General features: G+C 36.1%; 1 protein-coding gene across 1 annotated transcript in view; it reads left to right on the forward strand.

Annotated features, from left to right (window-relative positions):
• The window catches only part of COL19A1 (collagen type XIX alpha 1 chain), a 216228-nt gene that overhangs the window by 122684 nt on the left and 69375 nt on the right, over positions 1-24169 (forward strand). Inside the window, exon 12 of the mRNA XM_064596956.1 lies at positions 18943-18996. Within this exon, the coding sequence (XP_064453026.1) occupies positions 18943-18996 (54 nt within the window). The remainder of the gene's footprint in view (positions 1-18942; positions 18997-24169) is intronic.

Below are 24169 nucleotides of genomic sequence, written 5' to 3' on the forward strand. Positions count from 1 at the left end.
GCTAACCCATCCCCCCACTCCCCTCCCCTCTAGAACCCTCAGTTTGTTTCTCACAGTCCATAGTCTCTCATGGTTCGTCTCCCCCTCTGATTCCCCCTTTCATTTTTCCCTTCCTACTATCTTCTTCTTTTTTTTTTTAACATATAATGTATTATTTGTTTCAGAGGTACATGTCTGTGATTCAACAGTCTTACACAATTCACAGTACTCACCATAGCACATACCTTCCCCAATGTCTATCACCCAGCCACCCCATCCCTCCCACCCCCCACCACTCCAGCAACCCTCAGTTTGTTTCCTGAGATTAAGAATTCCTCATTTCAGCGAGATTGTATGATATATGTCTTTCTCTGATTGACTTATTTTGCTCAGCATAATACCGTCCAGTTCCATCCATGTCGTTGCAAATGGCAAGATTTCATTCCTTTTGATGGCTGCATAATATTCCATTGTATATATATATACCACATCTTCTTTATCCATTCATCTGTTGATGAACATCTTTGCTCTTTCCATAGTTTGGCTATTGTGGACATTGCTGCTATAAACACTGGGGTGCACATACCCCTTTGGATCACTACATTTGTATCTTTGGGGTAAATACCCAGGAGTGCAATTGCTGGGTTGTATGGTAGCTCTCTTTTCAACTTTTTGAGGAGCCTCCATACTGTTTTCCAGAGTGGCTGTGCCAGCTTGCATTCCCACCAACAGAAGCCAAGTTGTTTGTCTTGAAGAATTTTCCAGTCTGGATTTGCTGATTATATTTCTAGGGGGTAGTTTAATACGTTTCTATCTCCTCTGTGTTTGCTTTCAATGGTAGTTAGATCAGATTTAGGTGTAATATTTTAGGCAACACTATATAAATTTTGCTGTCAGAAGCAATAAAATGTCTGGAAATTTCTGTGATGATTGCAGCTGTTGGTCATCAATACCTATATCCATTAATTTATTTAGGGTTGTAAAATATTTTAATTTTATCATTTCCTCTACATTAATTAGCTATAATATTTTTATAAGGAGGGACTTCCCCTCACCTACTCTCTGATTACCCAGTGGTATGGTTCACAAAGAAAGTCCTGATAAATGCTTGATTCTTTCTATTTTTCAAAATAATGAGTTGATTCTCTAGTATCTTACAATGCTTACCAAATTATGTTTATTTTATTTCTTTTTTAGTATTATGAACCTGTTTTAATCCATTGTAGTTATCCTTATTGATCCTCAAATTGTCCCGTTCTTTGTCAGCCTCTTCCAGTTAGCCTCTGAGCCCCTTGACATAAACCAGGAATCTTTTACTTCTCCCTTTCTCTGTTATATCCTAACCATAGTTCAAGGTCTAACTTAATTTTCATCTCCAACATGAAGGCTTTCTAACCACACCTGTTCACCATACTTATCTTACCCCCAAATCCCTCTGGGTCTCAATGTTGTGGACTCCTTTGTCAATTGTCAGAGGCTGGTCTTCCCCAAATAACAATACTGAGTCTTCATATCCCCAGTCCTTGGTATAAGTCTTCACATAGAGTTGTCATGTGATTAATTTGTTTGATTACTTAATACTGCTTTACTTAAGTAGACTTATAATTACATGAATTTTCCTTAGTCAAAGTTCAATGAGTAAAACTAAACCACAAACTTTATAAAATAATATCAGCAAAACTGTGAAAGCAAAAGTAGTACAGAAAACACTCATATACCCTTTACCTCCTATGGTGGATTATTTATGTTCTCTCCCTCCACCTCTCTCTCTCTCTCTGTCTATACACAAGCACACACACACACACACACATAAATACACATAATTTACATATATTTACATTATATATTTATACATAGTATGCATATTCATAGATTATATGCATATGTATTTTCTATATGACTTGGGAATAAGTTACTTAAACCACAGCCCTTTAACCCTAAATATTTCATTATATATTTTCTAAGAATAGGGATATTCTTATATAACCACAGTATAATTACAAGTTTCATAAACTTACATCAATTCATTGCAAATTTTTTCTTAATAAAAATAAGTAACATTTATTGGCAGTTTATTTACCGTTCACAGGGAGCAGCTCAAAATAATGCCAAGAGATTGATATTATTAGGCCAAGTTGATTGATAAGAAAACTGAAGCTCAGAAAGGCTGTGATTTACTAATGTTAAATACTTTGTTCTTTATATCTTGCTAACTCTAATTGAGTGAGACCTCCTAGAAAAGTTTATAGAAGATTTAATGCTGAAACAAGCAAAAAAGAGACCCCTCTGGTCCTTGCATCCTAGTCAGAGAAAGAACAAGTCACTGGACTTCACAGTTGAGATCTGCCTGTGATGATTGTGGAGAGTTTCCTCCTAGATCTGTAATTCTCACTGGATCCTGTGCAGCAGCTGCAAAAGACTGAATTGTCTCTCCCAGATGAGAATAAAGTTTCATCTCCTTTCCTCATCAGCAAAATGAAATGAAATGGTGGATTTTGAGAAGGGCCTGAAATACCATAGCAAGCATTGCTATAATTCGGAAAATTTTACATTAGTACACAGATGATTTGGCAGTTTTGAGAATTCATTCTAGATGTGGCACCAGTTCCAAATCAGCCTGAGAAACTGTCATTTAAAATGCCATTATTTTACTCAAAATTCCTCCTGATGATATTTCATTCACAAGACATTTGTGGGAGACCTAATATTTGCCTCTGCCTGTGTGCATCTGAGAATGGGTAGACCAGTCAAATGATTTTGAAGAATGGGCCTGTATTAACTTATCTCACATCCTGCCCATTCTCATGCCCTGCCCATGCTTTTTCCACCTCCTCAGATATTACCTTAGGCCTGGCTTCCCCAAAGAGACATCCTCTTGGTATATCACATTACCCAGGATTTATTTCTGCTATGTTGCCTCCTTCCTCTTTAAAATCAAATGTTCTCTTTCTCTGACTGACTTATTTCACTTAGCATTATCTCTCTAGGTCCATCCAGTACCACATGATTTCACTCATATGTGGAATTTAAGAAACTATAGGAACAAAGGGGAAAAAATGAGAGAGAGAAAGAGAGAGAGAGAGAGAAAGCAAGAATCAGACTAATTATAGAGAACAAACTGATGGTTACCAGAGTGAGGAGGGGGTGGTCTGGGGGAGTGATGGGTTGAAATAGGTGATGGGGATTAAGGAGGGCACTTGTTGTGATGAGACCCAGGTGATGTATGGAAGTGTTAAATCACTATATTGTACACTTGAAACTAATATTACCCTATATGTTAACAATACTGGAATTAAAATAAAACTGAAATAAAAAATAACAAAATTTTAAAAATGGGAATGGGGAAAAAGCAAATCAGATATTCTCCTTCCACTTCTTCCTCTCCTCAGCTAATCTGAAAATAACTTATATCTTATTATTTGTCATTCCTAATGTAGTGACCACAATTTTAAGCAAAGTGGGAAGGGCAGGATGTGGCATACCATCTTGCCAACATGGTACATTGGGACCATTTCAGTGGACACATTAGTTTACTGTTACATGTTAGTATTTATAGTACTCATGACAACAGTTCTTTGAATGTCTCCTTTGTCCCAGTACCACAAAATCAATTTCTGTGAGGCTTGGAAGTTCTGACACTACATTAGCAAACATGAAAGACCACTGCCTAATAGTAGATTTCCCAAAGGTCTCCCTTTCTATAAAAGAGTCTTGAATTCTAGACTCTGTATGAATATCAACTGGGTGGCTTTCCTGCCAGCAATTAGCCAAGTTAACTGAGTAGACAAGACTAGGGAAACTTAATAGTGGATGATTTGAACTTATGTAAAACCATCTGTTGTTTAACCAGAATCATGCCATCGGTTAGTTAGCAAATCAAAGATAAGATCACTTGATATTTTGAACTCCAAGGATCTTCTAAATTCTTTAATTATACTAACATTTTTGTGCCTAAAATTATTCTAAGTAATGGACAGTAACATGATCTTGGAAATGGTTTGTGATACATCAGTGAGAGTGTTTCTTAAAAGAGGATCTTCTCTTCATATATGAAATTTGAACCAAATTAAATTTATAATCTGTAATTATTAATCTATCTGCGTTTTTAGTTGCTAAAGGAAATTGATATAAGCTGATTCTGTAGAAGTTATTTTGTTAGATTAAGTTTTTTCTCCCCTTTGGAGAGAGAACTTAATTAGGCTTATGTCACAAACGCAATTAGGTGAGTAATCTTGACTCTAATCCATTTAGATAAAGGAATTTTGAACAATTTGTGACATAAATACATTTATCAAGACAGTCTTGTTGAGACTTTAAAAGCAGGGACATTGGTCTCAAAACAAAATTGTCTCAGCCTTTATCTCTGATCATCCTCGTGTCCTTATGAAGACTGATTTTAAAAGAATCTGGGTAAATGCACCTTACATATAGATTCTTTTATCTCCAGCAATGCAACAATACCAATTAGGTAGGTGTAGAAGTTATTTGCTTTTATCAGTTAAAAAAATTCAAGAGGTCAACCTGGCAAAGACTCATACAGCTGTAGAGACAGATGTGTGATTAGACGCAAGCTTCCCGTTTCCAAGCACCAGACTGTTCACTAGATCACAGTTAGAACCTTAAGCTCTGGCTTGGCAGTTTTTGAAAAATCTATCGTGTTTCTCAGTCTTTGTTTAGCTTCCAGAAACATAATCAGTGGGCACTTCTGTGTCATTATTGTCATCAATAACAACAACAAAACATTAAATTAATGATGTATATATATATTAAGATGATAAATCTTAATCACAGATATCCTTTAAGTTAGAAAAGGATATTTTATTTAGAAGAGTTTTGCTTTATAACTTCTTTTCATTAGTTAATGTATATATGTGATTAGTAAAGATACTACATACTTTTTTTTTAATTTTCAAATTTACAACATTTAGGCAAAGGGGATTTGCTTAAAGATATTCCTTAACTTATTGATTCTTAATAGTATATAGAAAACAAGACATTTTAATGGTTTAAAGTACTGAAAAGCTGACTATATCATAAATGTATGTGGGACGTTTAAACCTTTATAATTTACAAAACAAATGTGTTTAAATTGTTTCTGATCTATAGCAAGTAGATTTACTTTCATACCAATAGACCAGAGAATAACACAAATCAAATAGTCTCTACACTAAATCTATTTTGTTAAAAGTTTGCAGTGATACATATGTGTGTATATATATATATATGTTTAAACATATATATTTAAACATTATATATGTCACATATATATAACATAAAATACATATATAGGATAGAAGGATAACTGGTAAACTATGTGCATATATAGGAAAAATCTAAATAATCCCAGCAAAAAGAAAAATAAATAACAAAGAAGATGAGCAAGGCTCTAACAATAAATGCATTCTCCACCCTACCTACAGATTGATCAGAAAAGGATACAAGCCCTATGCATTTGAGGTGCTAGAATACAACTTCTGTCCAAACTGCTGGATGATGACTAAGCTATTCAGACAGAAGAGTGACCCTAAGGAAGCCAGTTTATGTGAATCCCAGTAGATAAACAAGATAGAAATAAGAGAGATAAATAAGAGAAATAAACAAGACAGAAACAAGAGCCAAAAACTTCCCAAGCTTGATGAAAAATATTGATATAAGATCCAGGGAGTTCAATAGATCCCAGATAGGATAAACATAAAGAGAACCACATCTAGACATATTGTAGTCAAACTGCTGAAAACCAAAGACAAACAGTAAATTTGGAAAGCATCAGGAGAAAAACAGTTCATCATGTGCATGGAACCACAATGAGAACAATGGCTAATGTCTCTTTAGAAAAAGTGAAGACCAGAAGGCAATGGAATGACATGCTCAAAAAGAAATTGTCAATTACGAACTCTATATCCAGTGAAACTATCTTTCCCATATGAAGGCAAAAATAAGGATATTTCCAGATAACAAAAAATGAAATGAGTTCTTTGCTAGCAGACAGGACCCACATGAGTTTCTAAAAGAAGCCTTTCAGGCTGAAAATCCATAGGAAGGAATGAAAAGCACTGGAAATTGTAAATATATGGGTCAATGTAAAAACTTCTGATAGATATTCATATATAGATATATAACATATAGATTACATTCTCTTAATTTAAAAGCCTATTTTTAAAGCAAAACTTTAACACTGTACTATTAGCTTTATAACATATAGCTATAACATACTTCATATATAATGTATATGACAGCAGTAATACACAGAAAGGGGAAAGAAATGGAGCTAAATTGCAGCAAAGTTGCCATAGTTTACTGAAATTAAGTTGATGTTAACTGGAATAGATTGTGATAAATTAAAGATGCATATTGAAATGCTAGAGCAATTACTTTTTAAAAATCTTAAAAAAGACTAATACTCATAAGAGAAAACTAAAACAGTATGGTAAAAATATCTTTTGAATAAAACAAAAGCAGTAAGTAAAGAACAAAGGAATGAAAAAGATATGAGACATATAGAAATCAGATAACAAAGTAGAAACTTTTGTCTAACCTAGTGTTACAAAGGATTTCTTCTTTGTGCTACAATTTTTTAGTTTTGCAGTTTACATTTGAGTCTAAAATCCATCCAAGTTAATTTTCATGTAGGGTGCGATTTATTGACCAAAACTCATTTTTACGTGGATATCTATCATACCAAAAATTACACTAAGTGTGATCTTAAAGTCATATGGAAATACAAATGACCTGGTACAGTCAAAGCAACTCTGAAAACAAACAACCAGACAAAACCAGAAGGCTAATATTGCCTGATTTCAACATTTATCATAAACTATCAAGAAAGTATAGTGTTCACGTAAGGATAGAAAAATAGACCCATGGAAAAGAATAGAGTCCAGAATTAACCACATATACATGCAACTTATTTTTAAGAGAGGTACAAAAACAATTCAGCAGATAACATATGGTTTTTTTCAACAAAACTCCTGGAGCAATTAGATATTCATGTAAAAAGATAATTTTAATATATATCTCCCACATTATCCATAACATTTACATTTATCCATTTACATTTGTCTATTTATAAAAAACTAAATTCATTTGTAAATGTAGATATGACACTAAAAGGAGACTTCATAAAAGAAAAAGTTGACGTATTAGAGTTTATCAAGTCCCTATAAGATCAAAGTAATTGAGCAAATAACTTCAGATAATAGGAAGAGTTCTTTGACCCTGTGAAAGTCACCTATGTCCTCTGAGTTGGTGATTTACCATCAATAAATGGGGATGAGAATACCCACCTCGTAAGGTTATTGCTAGAATTAAACTATGTATAGCACTTGGCACAAGTCTGGCATATAATAAGGTGTATAGAACAGAAGCTAGTATATTATTGATAGTATCTATTGAAATATTAGTAATATTAATATCTACCTGCATTGTGGATAATTCAAACTCTGTAAAAGGGTTTCATTACTTACCTATTGTAGTATTTTGAATACCAAAGCACTACATTCTGTTTGGAAAACATTAACTTTTGGTATAGTTTTGAAATTAGTTTCACCAAAGAATGGGTATTAGAAAAATCTTAAATGTAATCTAATTTCCATTTATCTTCTTTCCTGTGGTTGGGATTTCATTTAAGTTTGCATCAGACCAGAATGATTTATTGTATTTTCAAGGAAACCTCTAGAGAAGTTCTGTTGGCTTTGTTTTTGAATCCTTTTTGCTTTTGAACTTATCCAAACACTGGGAAACAATCTGAATGCATTTACTTTCTAACAACCTCTGATGTCAAATCAGTTTTCTTTAATTCTAGCTTAAATCTTTAATGCTGTAGTTTTTGTTTTTACTCATTTTCTTCTCAATGGAGAAAAAGGAACAGCTGGTTACTATTGTCAAATTTCTTTTGTTTGGGATTTATTAAGTATGCAACTCTTGAATATCTTTCTTTTTCCTGTCTGCATACACAACTCCCACTGGTTTTTTTGGAGGATGGTAGAATTTGCAATGGAAAGACCTTAGAACTCACCTGTATTAACATATAACCTGATGAATTGATACCAGTTAAAATATTAATTGTCATCTAGCATTTCTTATGTATTCCTTGTGGTGAATTGCCTGATTTGTTTTATGCTCAGTTACCAGTTGGATATTATTCTTTTTCTTATAAATGATAAAAACTCTTTGCATAGTAATGATGTTAACTATTAAGCCACCATATGATACTTTTTCCCATCTTATCATTTGCCTTTTAGTTTAGTTTATAATATTTTGCCTTACAAGTTTATAATTAATATTTTGTCAAATATATTTTTCCTATTATCAATTTCTTCTTTTGGCTCCATACTTAGAGTCACCTTACTCATCATAAGCTCTCAGCTATGTTCACTTATATTTTTTCTGTCCCTTTAATATTTTTATTTTTAAGTGTAACCCATCCAGAATTAGCTTCCATGCAGGATTGCACATTTATTCCTAATGAAGTTTGTGTTGTTAATTTTATAGTCTGTTGTAACATTCCACATCATGAATCTGTTGCATATATAATGATAGTGTGTAATATATCAGTGGTTCTCAACTGGAGGCAATTTTACCTTCTACGGAAAACTTGGCATTATCTAGAGACATTTTTATTTGTCAGGACTGAGGGTAGACAGGATAGGGGAGAGACCGACAACTGGACTCTAGTGAGTAGAAGCCAGTGATGAGATTAAATATCCCACAGTGTACAGGATAGCTCTCATAACAAAGACCTGTCAGTGATGTCAAGATGAAAAGACCTTAATAGGTGAGGGAGAGGGAGAAATCCATTGAGTACCATTCTCCCAGTTACGCGCTCGCGGATAGTAGTATTGCCTGTGCTATATTTCTGTTTCCTACTTGAGGGACACTGGAAGAGACTTTGCGTCCCGCTTTGCAGAAATCCAGATATACATTGCATTTTTTATCATCCCTGGACTGTTTCAAAAGCAAATGAGCTGAACAGTTTTAGAGCACACGCCCCGGAGCCATGCTGCCTAAACTGAAACAGATTCTGCCGCTTAGTTGTATGACCTTGAGCAACATATATAACCTCTCTGTCTTCAGTTTCCTCATCTGTAAAATGAGAGTAATAGTCATATCCTTATCCCGGATTGCCACAGAATTACAAGATGCTTAAAGCAATGCTTGACATGTAGTAAACATTGTAGGGATTTGGTAACAATGATAGTAAAGTAAGTGACTTGGTTTTTGTGAAACTTGTTTGATCACAGTGACGTACTTGCTTTTTATATAATTATACTTTTTAAAATCCATTGCAATTTTTTGCCAGTGATCAAATTGAAGCAGCATGTTTCTCCTTTAGCCTCTGCCACATCTCTTTTCCTCTTGCCATGCAGCATAAACCCCATCAGATTATCAACTCTGTACTCTCTATAGGTATATTTAACTTTTATTACCACAGTCAGGCTTGCAGATTTCCTTATAGGCACAGATCTCTTTACTATAGAGTTGCTTATTTTCTCCTCCTATGAAAACCATTAATTTTTAATAAAGATTATATTCATTTTCAGTTACATTCTGAAAGTTAATGATGATATATCCATGGAATTAGATTTGTATCCTCGTGCTAAAAATTTCAATTCATTCTGTTAACATTGCTGAACACATTTTGTGTCACCACATAGACACCGTGTTGTTTGTTATCCCCCTTACTAGATAGATATTTTCTTCTGTGTATTTCTGAGCCTCTCAATTCTTATTTTGTTTTCTGTCCTATATGACATCCTCTGGGACAGCACTGTTCGATGAAATTTTCTGTGACATAGAAGTGTTCTGTTCTGCACAGTCCAATAGTGTAGGCACTATTGAGCCCTTGAAATGAGCCTAGGGCAATTGAAGAACTAAGTTTTAGATTTTATTTAATCTTTTTTTTATTATGTTAATCACCATACATTACATCATTAGTTTTTCATGTAGTGTTCCATGATTCATTGTTTGCATATAACACCCAGTGCTCCATTCAGTACGTGCCCTCTTAATACCCATCACCAGGCTGACCCATCCCCCTACCCTCCTTCCCTCTAGAACCCTCAGTTTCTTTCTCAGAGTCCATAGTCTCTCATGGTTCCTCTCCCCCTCCAATATCCCCCCCTTCATTTTTCCCTTCCTACTATCTTCTTCTTTTTTTTTTTTTAAACATATAATATATTATCTGTTTCAGAGGTACAGGTCTGTGATTCAACAGTCTTACACAATTCACAGCACTCACCATAGCACATACCCACCCCAATGTCTATCACCCAGCCACTCCATCCCTACCACCCCCCACCACTCCAGCAACCCTCAGTTTATTTCCTGAGATTAAGAATTCCTCATAACAGTGAGGTCATATGATATATGTCTTTCTCTGATTGACTTATTTCGCTCAGCATAATACCCTCCAGTTCCACCCACGTCATTGCAAATGGCAAGATTTCATTCCTTTTGATGGCTGCATAATATTCCATTGTATGTATATATATATATATATATATATATATATATATATATATATATATACCACATCTTCTTTATCCATTCATCTGTCGATGGACATCTTTGCTCTTTCCATAGTTTGGCTATTGTGGATACTGCTGCTATAAACACTGGGATGCACGTACCCCTTCGGATCACTACATTTGTATCTTTGGGGTAAATACCCAGTAGTATAATTGCTAGATCATATGGTAGCTCTCTTCTCAACTTTTTAAGGAACCTCCATACTGTTTTCCAGAGTGGCTGCACCAGCTTGCATTCCCGCCAATGGTGTAGGAGGGTTCCCCTTTCTCTGCATCCCTGCCAACATCTGTCGTTTCCTGATTTGTTAATTTTAGCCATTCTGACTGGTGTGAGGTGGTATCTCACTGAGGTTTTGATTTGGATTTCCCTGATGCCAAGCGATGTTGAGCACTTTTTCATGTGTCTGTTGGCCATTTGGATGTCTTCTTTGGAAAAATGTCTGTTCACGTCTTCTGCCCATTTCTTGATTGGATCATTTGTTCTTTGGGTGTTGAGTTTGATAAGTTCTTTATAGATTTTGGATACTAGCCCTTTATCTGATATGTCATTTGCAAATATCTTCTCCCATTCTTTCGGTTGTCTTTTCGTTTTGTTGACAGTTTCCTTTGCTGTGCAAAAGCGTTTTATCTTGATGAGGTCCCAATAGTTCATTTTGGCCTTGCTTCCCTTGCCTTTGGCACTGTTTCTAGGAAGAAGTTGCTGCGGCTGAGGTCCAAGAGGTTGCTGCCTGTGTTCTCCTTTAGGATTTTGATGGACTCCTGTCTCACATTTAGGTCTTTCAACCATTTTGAGTCTATTTTTGTGTGTGGTGTAAGGAAATGGTCCACTTTCATTCTTCTGCATGTGGCTGTCCAATTTTCTCAAAACCATTTGTTGAAGAGACTGTCTTTTTCCATTGGACATTCTTTCTTGCTTTGTCGAAGATTAGTTGATCATAGAGTTGAGGGTCCATTTCTGGGCTCTCTATCCTGTTCCATTGATCTATGTCTCTGTTTTTGTGCCAGTACCATACCGTCTTGATGATGACAGCTTTGTAATAGAACTTGAAGTCCGGAATTGTGATGCTGCCAGCTTTGCTTTGCTTTTTCAACATTCCTCTGGCTATTCGGGGTCTTTTCTGTTTCCATACAAATTTTAGGATTATTTGCTCCATTTCTTTGAAAAAAGTGGATGGTATTTTGATAGGGATTGCATTCAATGTGTAGATTGCTGTAGGTAGCATTAACATCTTCACAATATTTGTTCTTCCAATCCATGAGCCTGGAACGCTTTTCCATTTCTTTGTGTCTTCCTCAGTTTCTTTCATGAGTATTTTATAGTTTTCTGAGCACAGATTCTTTGCCTCTTTGGTTAGATTTATTCCTAGATATCTTACGGTTTTGGGTGCAATTGTAAATGGGATCAACTCCTTAATTTCTCTTTCTTCTGTCTTGTTGTTGGTGTATAGGAATGCTACTGATTTCTGTGCACTGCTTTTATATCCTGCCACTTTACTGAATTCCTGTATGAGTTCTAGCAGTTTTGGGATGGAGTCTTTTGGGTTTTCCACATAAAGTATCATATCATCTGCAACGAGTGAGAGTTTGACTTCTTCCTTGCCAATTTGTTTGCCTTTTATTTATTTTTGTTGTCTGATTGTTGTGCCTAGGACTTCTAGTACTATGTTGAATAGCAGTGGTGATAGTGGACATCCCTGCCATGTTCCTGCCCTTAGGGGGAAAGCTCTCAGTTTTTCCCCATTGAGAAGGATATTCGCTGTGGGTTTTTCATAGATGGCTTTTATGATATTGAGGTATGTACCCTCTATGCCTATACTCTGAAGAGTTTTGATCAAGAAAGGATGCTGTACTTTGTCAAATGCTTTTTCTGCACCTATTGAGAGGATCATATGGTTCTTGTTCTTTCTTTTATGAATGTATTGTATCACATTGATTGATTTGCGGATGTTGAACCAACCTTGCAGCCCAGGGATAAATCCTACTTGGTCGTGGTGAATAATCCTTTTAATGTACTGTTGGATCCTATTGGCTAGTATTTTGGTGAGAATTTTTGCATCCATGTTCATCAAGGATATTGGTCTGTAATTCTCCTTTTTGATGGGGTCTTTGTCTGGTTTTGGATTCAAGGTAATGGTGGCCTCATAAAATGAGTTTGGAAGTTTTCCTTCCATTTCTATTTTTTGGAACAGTTTCAGAAGAATAGGTATTAATGCTTCTTTAAATGTTTGTAGAATTCCCCTGGGAAGCCATCTGGCCCTGGGCTTTTGTTTTTTGGGAGATTTTTGATGACTGCTTCCATTTTCTTAATGGTTATAGGTCTGTTCAGGTTTTCTATTTCTTCCTGGTTCAGTTTTGGTAGTTGATACATCTCTAGGAATGCATCCATTTCTTCCAGATTATCTAATTTGCTGGCGTATAGTTGCTCAGAATATGTTCTTGTAATTGTTTGTATTTCTTTGGTGTTAGTTGTGATCTCTCCTCTTTCGTTCATGATTTTATTTACTTGGGTCATTTCTCTTTTCTTTTTGATAAGTGTGGCCAGGGGTTTATCAATCTTGTTAATTCTTTCAAAGAACCAGCTCCTAGTTTTGTTGATCTGTTCTACTGTTCTTTTGGTTTCTATTTCATTGATTTCTGCTCAGATCTTTATTATTTCTCTTCTCCTGCTGGGTTTAGGCTTTACTTGCTGTTCTTTCTCCAGCTCCTTTAGGTGTAGGGTTAGGTTGTGTATTTGAGACCTTTCTTGTTTCTTGAGAAAGGCTTGTATTGCTATATACTTTCCTCTTAGGACTGCCTTTGCTGCATCCCAAAGATTTTGAACAGTTGTATTTTCATTTTCATTTGTTTCCATGAATTTTTTTAATTCTTCTTTAATTTCCTGGTTGACCCTTTCATTCTTTAGTAGGATGCTCTTTAGCCTCCATGTATTTGAGTTCTTTCCGACTTTCCTCTTGTGATTGAGTTCTAGTTTCAAACCATTGTGGTCTGAAAATATGCAGGGAATGATCCCAATCTTTTGGTACCGGTTGAGACCTGATTTGTGACCTAGGATGTGCTCTACTCTGGAGAATGTTCCATGGGCACTAGAGAAGAATGTGTATTCCATTGCTTTGGGATGGAATGTTCTGAATATATCTGTGAAGTCCATTTGGTCCAGTGAGTCATTTAAGGTCTTTATTTCCTTGTTGATCCTTTGCTTAGGATGATCTGTCCATTTCAGTGAGGGGGTGTTAAAAACCTCCACTATTATTGTATTGTTGTTGATGTGTTTCTTTCCTTTTGTTATTAATTGGCTTATATAGTTGGCTGCTCCCATGTTAGGGGCATAGATATTTACAATTGTTAGATCTTCTTGTTGGATAGACCCTTTAAGTATGATATAGTGTCCTTCCTCATCTCTTATTATAGTCTTTGGTTTAAAATCTAATTGGTCTGATATAAGGATTGCCACCCCAGCTTTCTTTTGGTGTCCATTAGCATTGTAAATGGTTTTCCACCCCCTCACTTTCAATCTGGGGGTGTCTTTGGATCTAAAATGAGTCTCTTGCAGACAGCATATCAATGGGTCTTGTTTTTTTATCCAGTCTGATAGCCTTTGTCTTTTGATTGGGGCATTAGCCCATTTACATTCAGGGCAACTATTGAAAGATATGAATTTAGTGTCATTGTATTGCCTGTAAGGTGACTATTACTGTATATTGTCTGTGTTCCTTTCTGGTCTATGTTGCTTTTAGGCTCTCTCTTTGCTTAGAGGACCCCTTTCAATATTTCTTGTAGGGCTGGTTTTGTGTTTGCAAATTCCTTTAGTTTTTGTTTGTCCTGGAAGCTTTTTATCTCTCCTTCAATTTTCAATGACAGCCTAGCTGGATATAGTATTGTTGGCTGCATATTTTTCTCATTTAGTGCTCTGAATATATCATGCCAGTCGTTTCTGGCCTGCCAGGTCTCTGTGGATAGTTCTGTTGCCAATCTAATGTTTCTACCATTGTAGGTTACAGATCTCTTCTCCCGATCTGCTTTCAGGATTTTCTCTTTGTCTCTGAGACTCGTAAGTTTTACTAGTAGATGTCGGGGTGTTGACCTATTTTTATTGATTTTGAGGGGGGTTCTCTGTGCCTCCTGGATTTTGCTGCCTGTTTCCTTCCTCAAATTAGGGAAGTTCTCTGCTATAATTTGCTCCAATATACCTTCTGCCCCTCTCTTTCTTTCTTCTTCTTCTGGGATCCCAATTATTCTAATATTGTTTCGTCTTATGGTATCGCTTATCTCTTGAATTCTGCCCTCGTGATCCAGTAGTTATTTATCTCTCTTTTTCTCAGCTTCTTTATTTTCCATCATTTGGTCTTCTATATCACTGATTCTCTCTTCTGCCTCATTTATCCTAGAAGTTAGAACCTCCATTTGTGATTGCACCTCATTAATAGCCTTTTTGATTTCAACTTGGTTAGATTTTAGTTCTTTTATTTCTCTAGAAAGGATTTCTCTAATATTGTCCATGCTTTTTTCAAGTCCAGCTAGTATCTTTAAAATTGTCATTCTGAACTCTAGTTCTGACATCTTACTAATGTCCGTATTGATTAGGTCCCTGGCAATCAGTACTGCCTCTTGTTCTTTTTTTTGAGGTGATTTTTTCCATCTTGTCATTTTTTCCAGAGGAGAATAGATGAGAGAACAAAATGCTAACAGGGTAACAATGACCCCAGAAAAATATACACTAAACAAATCAGAAGAGACCTGAAACCAGGGAAAAGAAAGGGAAAGGAAGAAAAAAGAAAAAAAAAGAAAGAAAAAGAAAAGTTAAACAAAAAAACAACAACAACAAACAAAAAACAAAGAAGAAAAAACACAGAATATGCTCAAATATGATCAGGCTGGTGCATAGATCAGTGCCACACACTAGATTTTGGGTGTATTTTTGTCTGTTATAAGAAAGTACCTCCCAAAATTTTAAAGAAAGAAAAACTTCTATATGTACAAAAAAAAGGGTAAATACGATGAAGGGATGGAATATGATTGTAAAGATGAAAATTATAAAAGATTTTATAAAAGGAATTGATAAAATAAGAAGTTGGTTGAAAAAAGAAAGAAGAGGATTTAAAAAAAAAAAGAAAGAATGTGATCAGGCAGAAGACTAGAACAAAGTCATACACTAGAGATTTAGGGTATATTTTGGTCTGTTAGAAGAAACTGTATCCTAAAATTTTAAAGAGAGAACAACTTATATATATATACCAAAAATAAGGTTAACTACTATGAAGGGATAGAATATGACTCTAAAAATGAAAAAGATTTTTTTATTGAATCTCAGATCTGTACCTCTGAAACAAATAATGCAATATATGTTAAGAAAAAAAAAAGAAGAAGAAGGTAGCAGGACGGGAAGAATGAAGCAGGGGAAATCGGAGGGGTAGACGAACCATGAGAGACGATGGACTCTGAAAAACAAACTGAGGGTTCTAGAGGGGAGGGGGGTGGGAGGATGGGTTAGCCTGGTGGTGGGTATTGAGGAGGGCACATTCTGCATGGAGCACTGGGTGTTATGTACAAACAATGAATCATGGAACACTTCATCTAAAACTAATGATGTAATGTATGGGGATTAACATAAGAATAAAAAAAAAGGGATTGATAAGATGTTGGTTGAAAAAGAGAAAAAGAAAAATTTAAAAAAAAAGAAAATTTAAAAAATTAACTTTGAGGGACTAAAGAATCATGGGAAAAAGCCATGAATTTTATGTGCGGTATTCCCCTAGCGCTGGAGTTCTGCCGTTCTCATTGATGGGTAAACTTGGTCTTGGCTGGGTGTTCTCGCTGATCTTCTGGGGGAGGGGTCTGTTGCGTGGTTCCCAAACGTCTTTGCCGGAGGTGGAATTGCCCCGCCCTTGCCAGTCTGGGCTAAGTAATCTGCTCAGGTTTGCCCTCGGGAGCTTTTGTTCCCTGCAAGCTTTCCGTACAGCTTTGGAGGACAAGAGTGAAAATGGCGGCCTCCCAATCTCTGCCCCAGACGAGCCAAGAACTCAGGGCCCCGCTCCTCAGTGAGCTCCCAGAGAAAAGCAGTCAGTCACTCCTGTCTCGCCGGTCTCCGGCCGCAGTCCGTGCTCACCCAGCCTGTGACCGAGCGTTTCTATCTCTGGCACCCGACCTCGTGTGGAGTCTCCAAACCCCGCAGATCCCTGTGGTGCGCTCCCTTGCCGCTCCTCCCAGGGGAGGAAGGGGAGTCTCCCCGGATCTGCTGCTTGTTGGGTCCCTGCTGGAGAAGCAGTGGCCTGACTGTGCCGTGGATCACGGTTTATGGCAACCCCAAGCTGAGAGCCCATGCCTCGGCTCCGTCTCTGCAGCTGGCTTCCCCAATCCAATACCTGGGAGCTCTGCTGCACACAGGCACCCCTGGTCATTCTGTGACCCCAAGGGTCCTGAGACCACACTGTCCCCACGAGGTTTCCACCCCCCACTTAGCCACTAGAGTGACGTCCCTCAGCCAAGCAGACTTCTAAAAGTTCCGATTTTGTGCTCCACGGCTCTATCACTTGCCGGTAGCGGCTGACAGAGGCCCCCTCCCCCGCCGTCTATCCTCCCGAATATCGCCTCGGATTCACTTCTCCGCACGTCCTACCTTCCAGAAGGTGGTCGCTTTTCTGTTCAGAGAGTTGCTGCTATTCTTCTCTTTGATCTCCTGTTGAGTTTGTGGGTGTTCAGAATGGTTTGATCCCTATCCAGCTGAATTCCTGGGACCAGACAAAATTTAGGTCTCCTACTCCTCCACCATCTAGCTCCTCCCCTGATTTTATTTAATCTTAATTAATTTAAATGTAAATAGCCACGTGTGGCTGGTGGCTACCACATTGAACAGCATAGCTCTAGAGTTTCCTTGCCCTTCCATTTTCAGTTTAAAATTTTCAGCTTTATTCTAACTTGAACCTATTTCACTGAATGTGTTTGTATACACTTTTGTTTATCCTCGTATTATATATATTTCTTATATTCCAGTATTAAGTTTTTTTTACTTCATATCCTGTGTTTTCAATAGTATAATAATACATAGTGTTAGATGATATAATAATAATACATAGTCTTACATGATTTCAATATTGTAATAATACATAGTCTTGGATGAATACAAAGTCTTAGATGTAATAATACAGAGTATTATTGTTAGTATTAATGTATTTCTCATAAAGTCAGATGCTTTTCTTTAGGTTTTGTTTTGTTTTTTTTTTTTTTGCATATAAAAATAATAGTGTTCATTGTAAGAAAAAAATGAAGGAAGAGGAACAACAGAATAAAGAAGAGGATAAAAATCATCCTAGGGGCACAAAGCAGAGATTACTACAAATACTATTACATACATGCATATACACACACACTGTGTTACATGATAGACCTGGCAACTTGGATGAGTTCTTTATATGCATAATATATTCTTTTATTTTTAGACATTTTACTGATTATAGAGCTAAGATATATTTATTGTTTTAAAAAATTGAAAAAGAAGAACATAGTGAAGGGAAAAAAAATCACCCATAATCACAGAATCCATAGATTAACCACTTCTATTGTTCTGGTTTGTCTTCTTCCAGTATTGCTTCTAAGACCCATAGTAAGTGGATACATAAGTTGGTAGGTAAGTAGGTAGGTAGATGCATAGGTAAACAGGTATTTAATTGTTTTGAATAATGTTAGACATGTGCAGCATTTGCCAATAAAAGTATACATCTTTCAGATGATAATCAAAAATATATGTCACTATGGGTATGTATCATAAACAATTGGTATAAATGGTCATTTTGAACATTTGTAGTTTTAAAGTTAAAAAAAAGGTATTTGTTAACATTTATTCATTGAATTTGTCAATCCCTTAATTGTATCTTACTTTTTACATCGTAAGGATTTTCCTGTAGTATAAAGTAAAATTCATAAACATGATTTTAATGGTTGCATTATATAGCATTATATTTATATACCATAATTTATTTAATCAGTTCCCTATTATTGGACATTTAGGATATGTCTCTTTTTTACTGCTATAAATAGCATTGCACTCTACAATTTAGTGCCTAAAACTTTTCATCTCTGATTATTTCCCTAGGATACATTCTTGGAAGCAGAATTACTGGGCCAAATTAAATGAACAGATTTAAGACTCTTGATATATATTGCCAAATTGCCCTCCAGAAAGTTCTTTGTTGCTTATAGAAGAAAATAAATAATCCTTGTTCTATTTCTACCATTTAATCATTTTTATACAGATTTTCTTTGAACCTTTAAACTTCTCTTTGGTTTTAGGACTCAGAATTGTTTTTTAATAAATGTTTCTTTCAAGGGATTAGCAAAGTAATCACATTGTTATAAATGCCCCGACAATGTAACGCTCTTGTTTTTTCTTAGTACAGGTTCTCAGGCTATAACATTTTTCATTGTATAAATTGTTTCTTTCTAGGGTGAACGAGGAGAAAAAGGAGATCCAGGCCTGGCTGGCATTAATGGACAAAATGTAAGCCTAACATTTTTTTTTCTAATATTCTGTTTACATTTTGCCACAGATATGTTGACTGTCTAAGGGTATTAAGACTTTACTATCCATGGAAGAACTAACCACAATCAAGGCAAAATCAAGAATCAAGGCATTTTTTTAAATTTTTAAATTATTTATTTATTTATTTGAAACAGAGAAAGAGCACAAGCAGGGAGGAGGGTCAGAGGCAGAGGGAGAAGCAGACTCCCCACTGAGCAGGAAACCTGATGTGGGGCTTGATCCCAAGACCCCAGGATCATGATCTGAGCTGAAGGCAGCCACTTAACTGACTGAGCCACCCAGGCACCCCTCAAGGCAGTTTTTTAAATGGCTCGGTGTTTTTATTGTCACTATGGGTCATTCCTTGGGTTTACATATTTCATATTGTGTCATCCTTAACAGTGCTTTCTTTTTTGTTCTTTATGGATTGAATTTTTTTCTAGTCTTCCTCTTTTTTCTTCTTACATACATTCTCATGTGGTCTGTGTTCTTATCCAGGGTCGCTCTTCATCTTATACCAAAGTTCCATCTACTGAAGGATCTGCATGGGTGGGATTGCAGTGATGAAAAGAAGGGGAGAAGAGGAGGGGAGACTTAAATTTCTGTGTTTCTGCCCTTCCACTGCACCAGGTCATCAGCCTCAGGGCTACTATTACCTGTAACATCCTAATGTCCTAGCATCTCCTCTTTTTATCTTAGGATGACCGTCCCCACCCCTACCCCTATCCCGAGCTTCACTTTGATTCTTAGGATGAAACTTGAAAATTATCCCAAATCTGGGTTATTCTCTGAAATATAGACTAATTTTCTGGTCATCAAAATCACCATTTACTATAGATACACTAACTTTACTGGGGAAAGTGACCACCATGAGAATTACTCTTTCCCATAGTTTTCTTTTTCACTTGCATAAAAATGTTTTAGAAAAGTTCTGAAGTGCTACACTACACTACTTGCTTTATGAATGAAAGAAAAAAGGAAACTAGATTTGGTCCCCTAATGCCTTAGAGGCATTATGAAACCCATCTTGTATGCAGCAGATCACTACAGTGAGGAGGAAAGCTGATCATTACAGTCCCTGGGGCTTGTGGACAAAGAGGGACACCTGAGTGTGGGGAGGGGGTTTCTCCAAAAGAGAAATACCCCAGTAATTAACCCTGTAGTCAACACTGGATTGAGGTCCTGACCCCCCACAGATTTACTCTCTTGTTACTTCCGGAGAAGCCCCATTTATATATTTAATATGACCCTCATTCTTATTCCTTTCCCCTTTGAAGTGATTTTTCTCTAAAGAGGACGGGAACTGGTACCTAGGGCTTGTAGCTAGAGGAATCTCTGCATCTTCTCTAGCTCTTTACAATGCCTTAAGACATTGGCTGCCACAATTGTTGGTGCCTACACTTAAACAGAGCATCTGATTCATTTCCCATCCCCACCAGGGGAGGCACCTGGTATCATAGCAAGAGTTCTGGAATGGAAAGCCAGAACCCACTGTGTCCCAGTTCTGTCACTAGCTGAGAAAATCACTTCTATGTCTGTAAAGGATGGCCTTAGAGTCTAGTCTAAGGTCCCCATCACTATGGTGTCCTATAATTTTATACAAAGAGATTATTAAGATTACAAACTTGAAAAGCATCCATTCAGGTTTTTGGAATTCCTGCTACAGGTAAGGAGATATAGAAATAACAAAGCAGATTACAGCTGGAGCCAGAGTATGGAAGGTGCTGTATACAAGGATGTTTGCTCTCCTTCCTCTGACAGAGGGAAGACATCCTCCAAGCTATGTTTAAATGAAGATTAGTTTGACTGTGTGTTCTATAAAACGGATAAAATTTAGGCCTCTGCCTATGGTTTGTTTTTTCCATCATACTCTTCACAAGAGCAAAGACCATTTCTTGGAATCCTTAGTACTTAGTGAATATTTTCAGAGTAAGTTCCCAATAATTATTTGCCAAGTTTTAATTTTAAAAACTGAGAAAGTATTATAATAGTTTAAAATAGATGTAATTAGAGCCTAAAGTAGGATAACAGAGATGGAAGGGAGTACATAGATAGTGATATTATAGTGGTAAAATATATACTAGATAGCATTGAAAACTCAAAAATAGCTCAAGAATTTGACCATTCATTATGGGAAGGATGTTAACTTGTGAAAAACAGAGGAGTGTTGAAGGAAATTAACGATAGTGTTACAAAAGATAACCAAACTGCATGTATGCGGGCTCCCTGAGATAGAGGAACAAAATGAAGATTTTTAGAAGTTCATTAAGATAACAATGGAGGGGCACTCGGCTGGCTCAGTGGGTTAAGTGTCTGCCTTCGGCTCAGGTCATGAACCCTGTGTCCTGGGATGGAGCCCTGCTTCATTGTCAGCTACCTGCTCAGCAGGGGAATCTGCTTTTTCTCTCGGTCTGCTCCTCTCCCCTGCTTATGCTCTCTCACTTTCTCTCTCTCTCTCTCTCAAATAAATAATCTTAAAAAAAGATAACTTTGTAACTGAAATAGAAAGGGATTTATCCAAACACCTGAATAAAACTGGAGATTTGAGGGGTTGGACTCTGAAATCTACTTACATTAACTTAGAGATTTGGAAATTTTTCTTATGGCATCTTCAAGTAAGGTGGTTTGGCTTTTTAGAAGTAATCAGTTGATAAACAGATATATATGAGTGCCTACTACATGCCCAGATGTTCCAGCAGCCATTATAGGAGTTCCAAATCCGAATAAGACCAACCTGTTAGGAGAGCACATAGTGTAGTGGGCAGTGTGACTTTTCCTCTTGGAGAGGATCTTGGAAGAGTTCTTTGCATGCCCCCAATCACAGGGCTGTCATTTCTTTAGCACCATCATTGTTTAATGTAGCTCATTAGGTACATCATAAAGCAGGACAAAGCACATTAACTTTTCTCACTTGGTTACTTAATTAATATGTAGATGATATTATTTTCCTTTCCTCAGTTTTGCCAAAGATATTCAGGGGTCATGACTAAGGAGAAATAAATTCTCCTTTTCCTCCCTCTATCACTAAGAATAAAGAATCAAGTGCTCTGCTATTACATCATTAGTGTTGGTGTTATTAATAATGTGTTATCATTCATACACTGTTTTCACAAGGAATTTGAAATTTGATCCTTACTCTAGCTTTATGGGCTAGCTAGGGCAGGGGGTTATAACATCTCCATTTTCAGAGGCAAGAAATAAAGGGTTGGGAAATTAAGCGACTTTTTTTTTTTTTTTTTTAGAAAATGGTAAAATCAGCTTTTAACCCTACATGTTTGGCTGAAAAGTCTCTTATTTCCCCATTAAATCATGCCCACTTGTCATTCCTTATTTTTCAGTGCTAAAATAAACTGAATGTGCAAATTAAAATCATTCAGCATTTATGACAGTTCACTCTGACTTTCAATAAGCACAGGTACACATTCTTAGGGAATGAAGGGCATTATAATAGCGATTTCAATTTGAATTAAAGTCAAGCCATGATGGAGAGTCTAACTTCAGAAACATTCTGTTGGAATGCAAAGTGAATAAACTTAATGGGCCAGCTCATTCCAGCTACTTTCCAAGTCAATGAAAATTGTAAGAATTTAATATTCCTACGAAATGAATTCAAAAGCCCTTTTTAATGGTCTTTATTCTTGCATATTACAAATATCTTGATGTAAATGTATTCTTTGATAATTTCTTCTGTGCCAGCTATTTCAAAAAATGGGCAAGCTCACTTTGGAAAATGTAAACCTGATTTACAGGGAAATATTCAGCAGTTCAGTCTTTCTCAGTGGGACACTATTGTCATTTTGGATAAGACAGTTCTTTGCTATGTGGGACTGTCTTGCAAGAGCAGAATGGTTAGCATCCCAAAGGCTCACCAACTAATGTAGCAGCTCTTAATCATTAGGACAAAAAAAATATATATATATATTGGTCTGATATCTTTCTAAATGCATCCTTGGTAGTGTATATGTGTGTGTAAACTTTGGATTGATCTTCAAGGTATTAGAGTATTGGACTAAAGTTATTAGACTAAATACATGCTCCTATTTCCCTTATAGTTTAAATAATGCATACCAAACATTAAAATTGTCAAAAATTTGAATTGCTAAAATTTAGCTTTCAAAATACAAGACCTCAATTTTACACACTTTTGAGTTTATAATTAAATGATTTTGGTTGTGACCTACTGTGAGATATATTCAACAAATGCATCTTATAACAGACTTGAGAGGGTGTCTTATAAAGTTGTTAATGTACCCTTTAAAGCCAGACTTTCTGGGCTCAGATCCCAGCTCTGCCACTCCCTACTTTGCATACTACTTGGAACATGACTTACTCCCTCTGTGCCTCACTTTTTTTTTTTTCATTTGCACATTGGGATGATAATATTAATAACACTTCAGGCCTTTTTGGTCTGTCTGTGTTTGAGGGTGAACAGGGTTATCATGCATAAAGCATTTAGAACAGTGTCTCGCATACAGTAAGAACTATATAAACATTTACTATTATTTGAAGCTGGGTTAAATAGAACACATTTATCTCTAATAAAAATAACATTTCATTTGTTTGTTTTTTTAATGGGGTTGTATAATCTTAGAAAAGTTGATTTCAATCACTGAGCTTAGACTCTTCCTCTGCATCTTTATTATTGTCTATCAAACATCCCTTATCAGAATTACAGCATCTGATGTTTCTAAAATAATCATGTTATCTCCTTATACCAGTGTGATCTTTATTATTAAATACAAATATATTGGAATCACAAAGCTGAGCTATCAGCTGGCAACAGTTTATGCCATCGCTAGGGAACAAGATACAGTCAATGGGAAGAGGAGGTGAAGAATTAATTGATGGGTTAAATTTTTTGAACAAATATTTTGTATCTTCTGATTTTTAAAGATGCTACATACCATGAGGAGTAGATCTTCCAATAAAATTAATTTCATAGTCCGCCTGCTTTTATAGTTCTAGATATAATACTGTTCTTCAGCTTTCATCTTGCCTTTAGATAAGAGTTCCTGTCTCCACATAACATACAGAGTCAACTACTGTGCTTTTGAGAATCTTTATATACATGAATTTTATTGAGAACCTTGATAATGGATTCCCATCTTATTCAATATTGAATTCATAGTCTGTTCCATTTGATTCCTTATGC

Source organism: Mirounga angustirostris, unplaced genomic scaffold (assembly GCF_029215605.1).
Source record: "Mirounga angustirostris isolate CCGP_5_RB_7025 unplaced genomic scaffold, mMirAng1.0.hap1 SCAF_8, whole genome shotgun sequence".
Taxonomy (NCBI): domain Eukaryota; kingdom Metazoa; phylum Chordata; class Mammalia; order Carnivora; family Phocidae; genus Mirounga; species Mirounga angustirostris.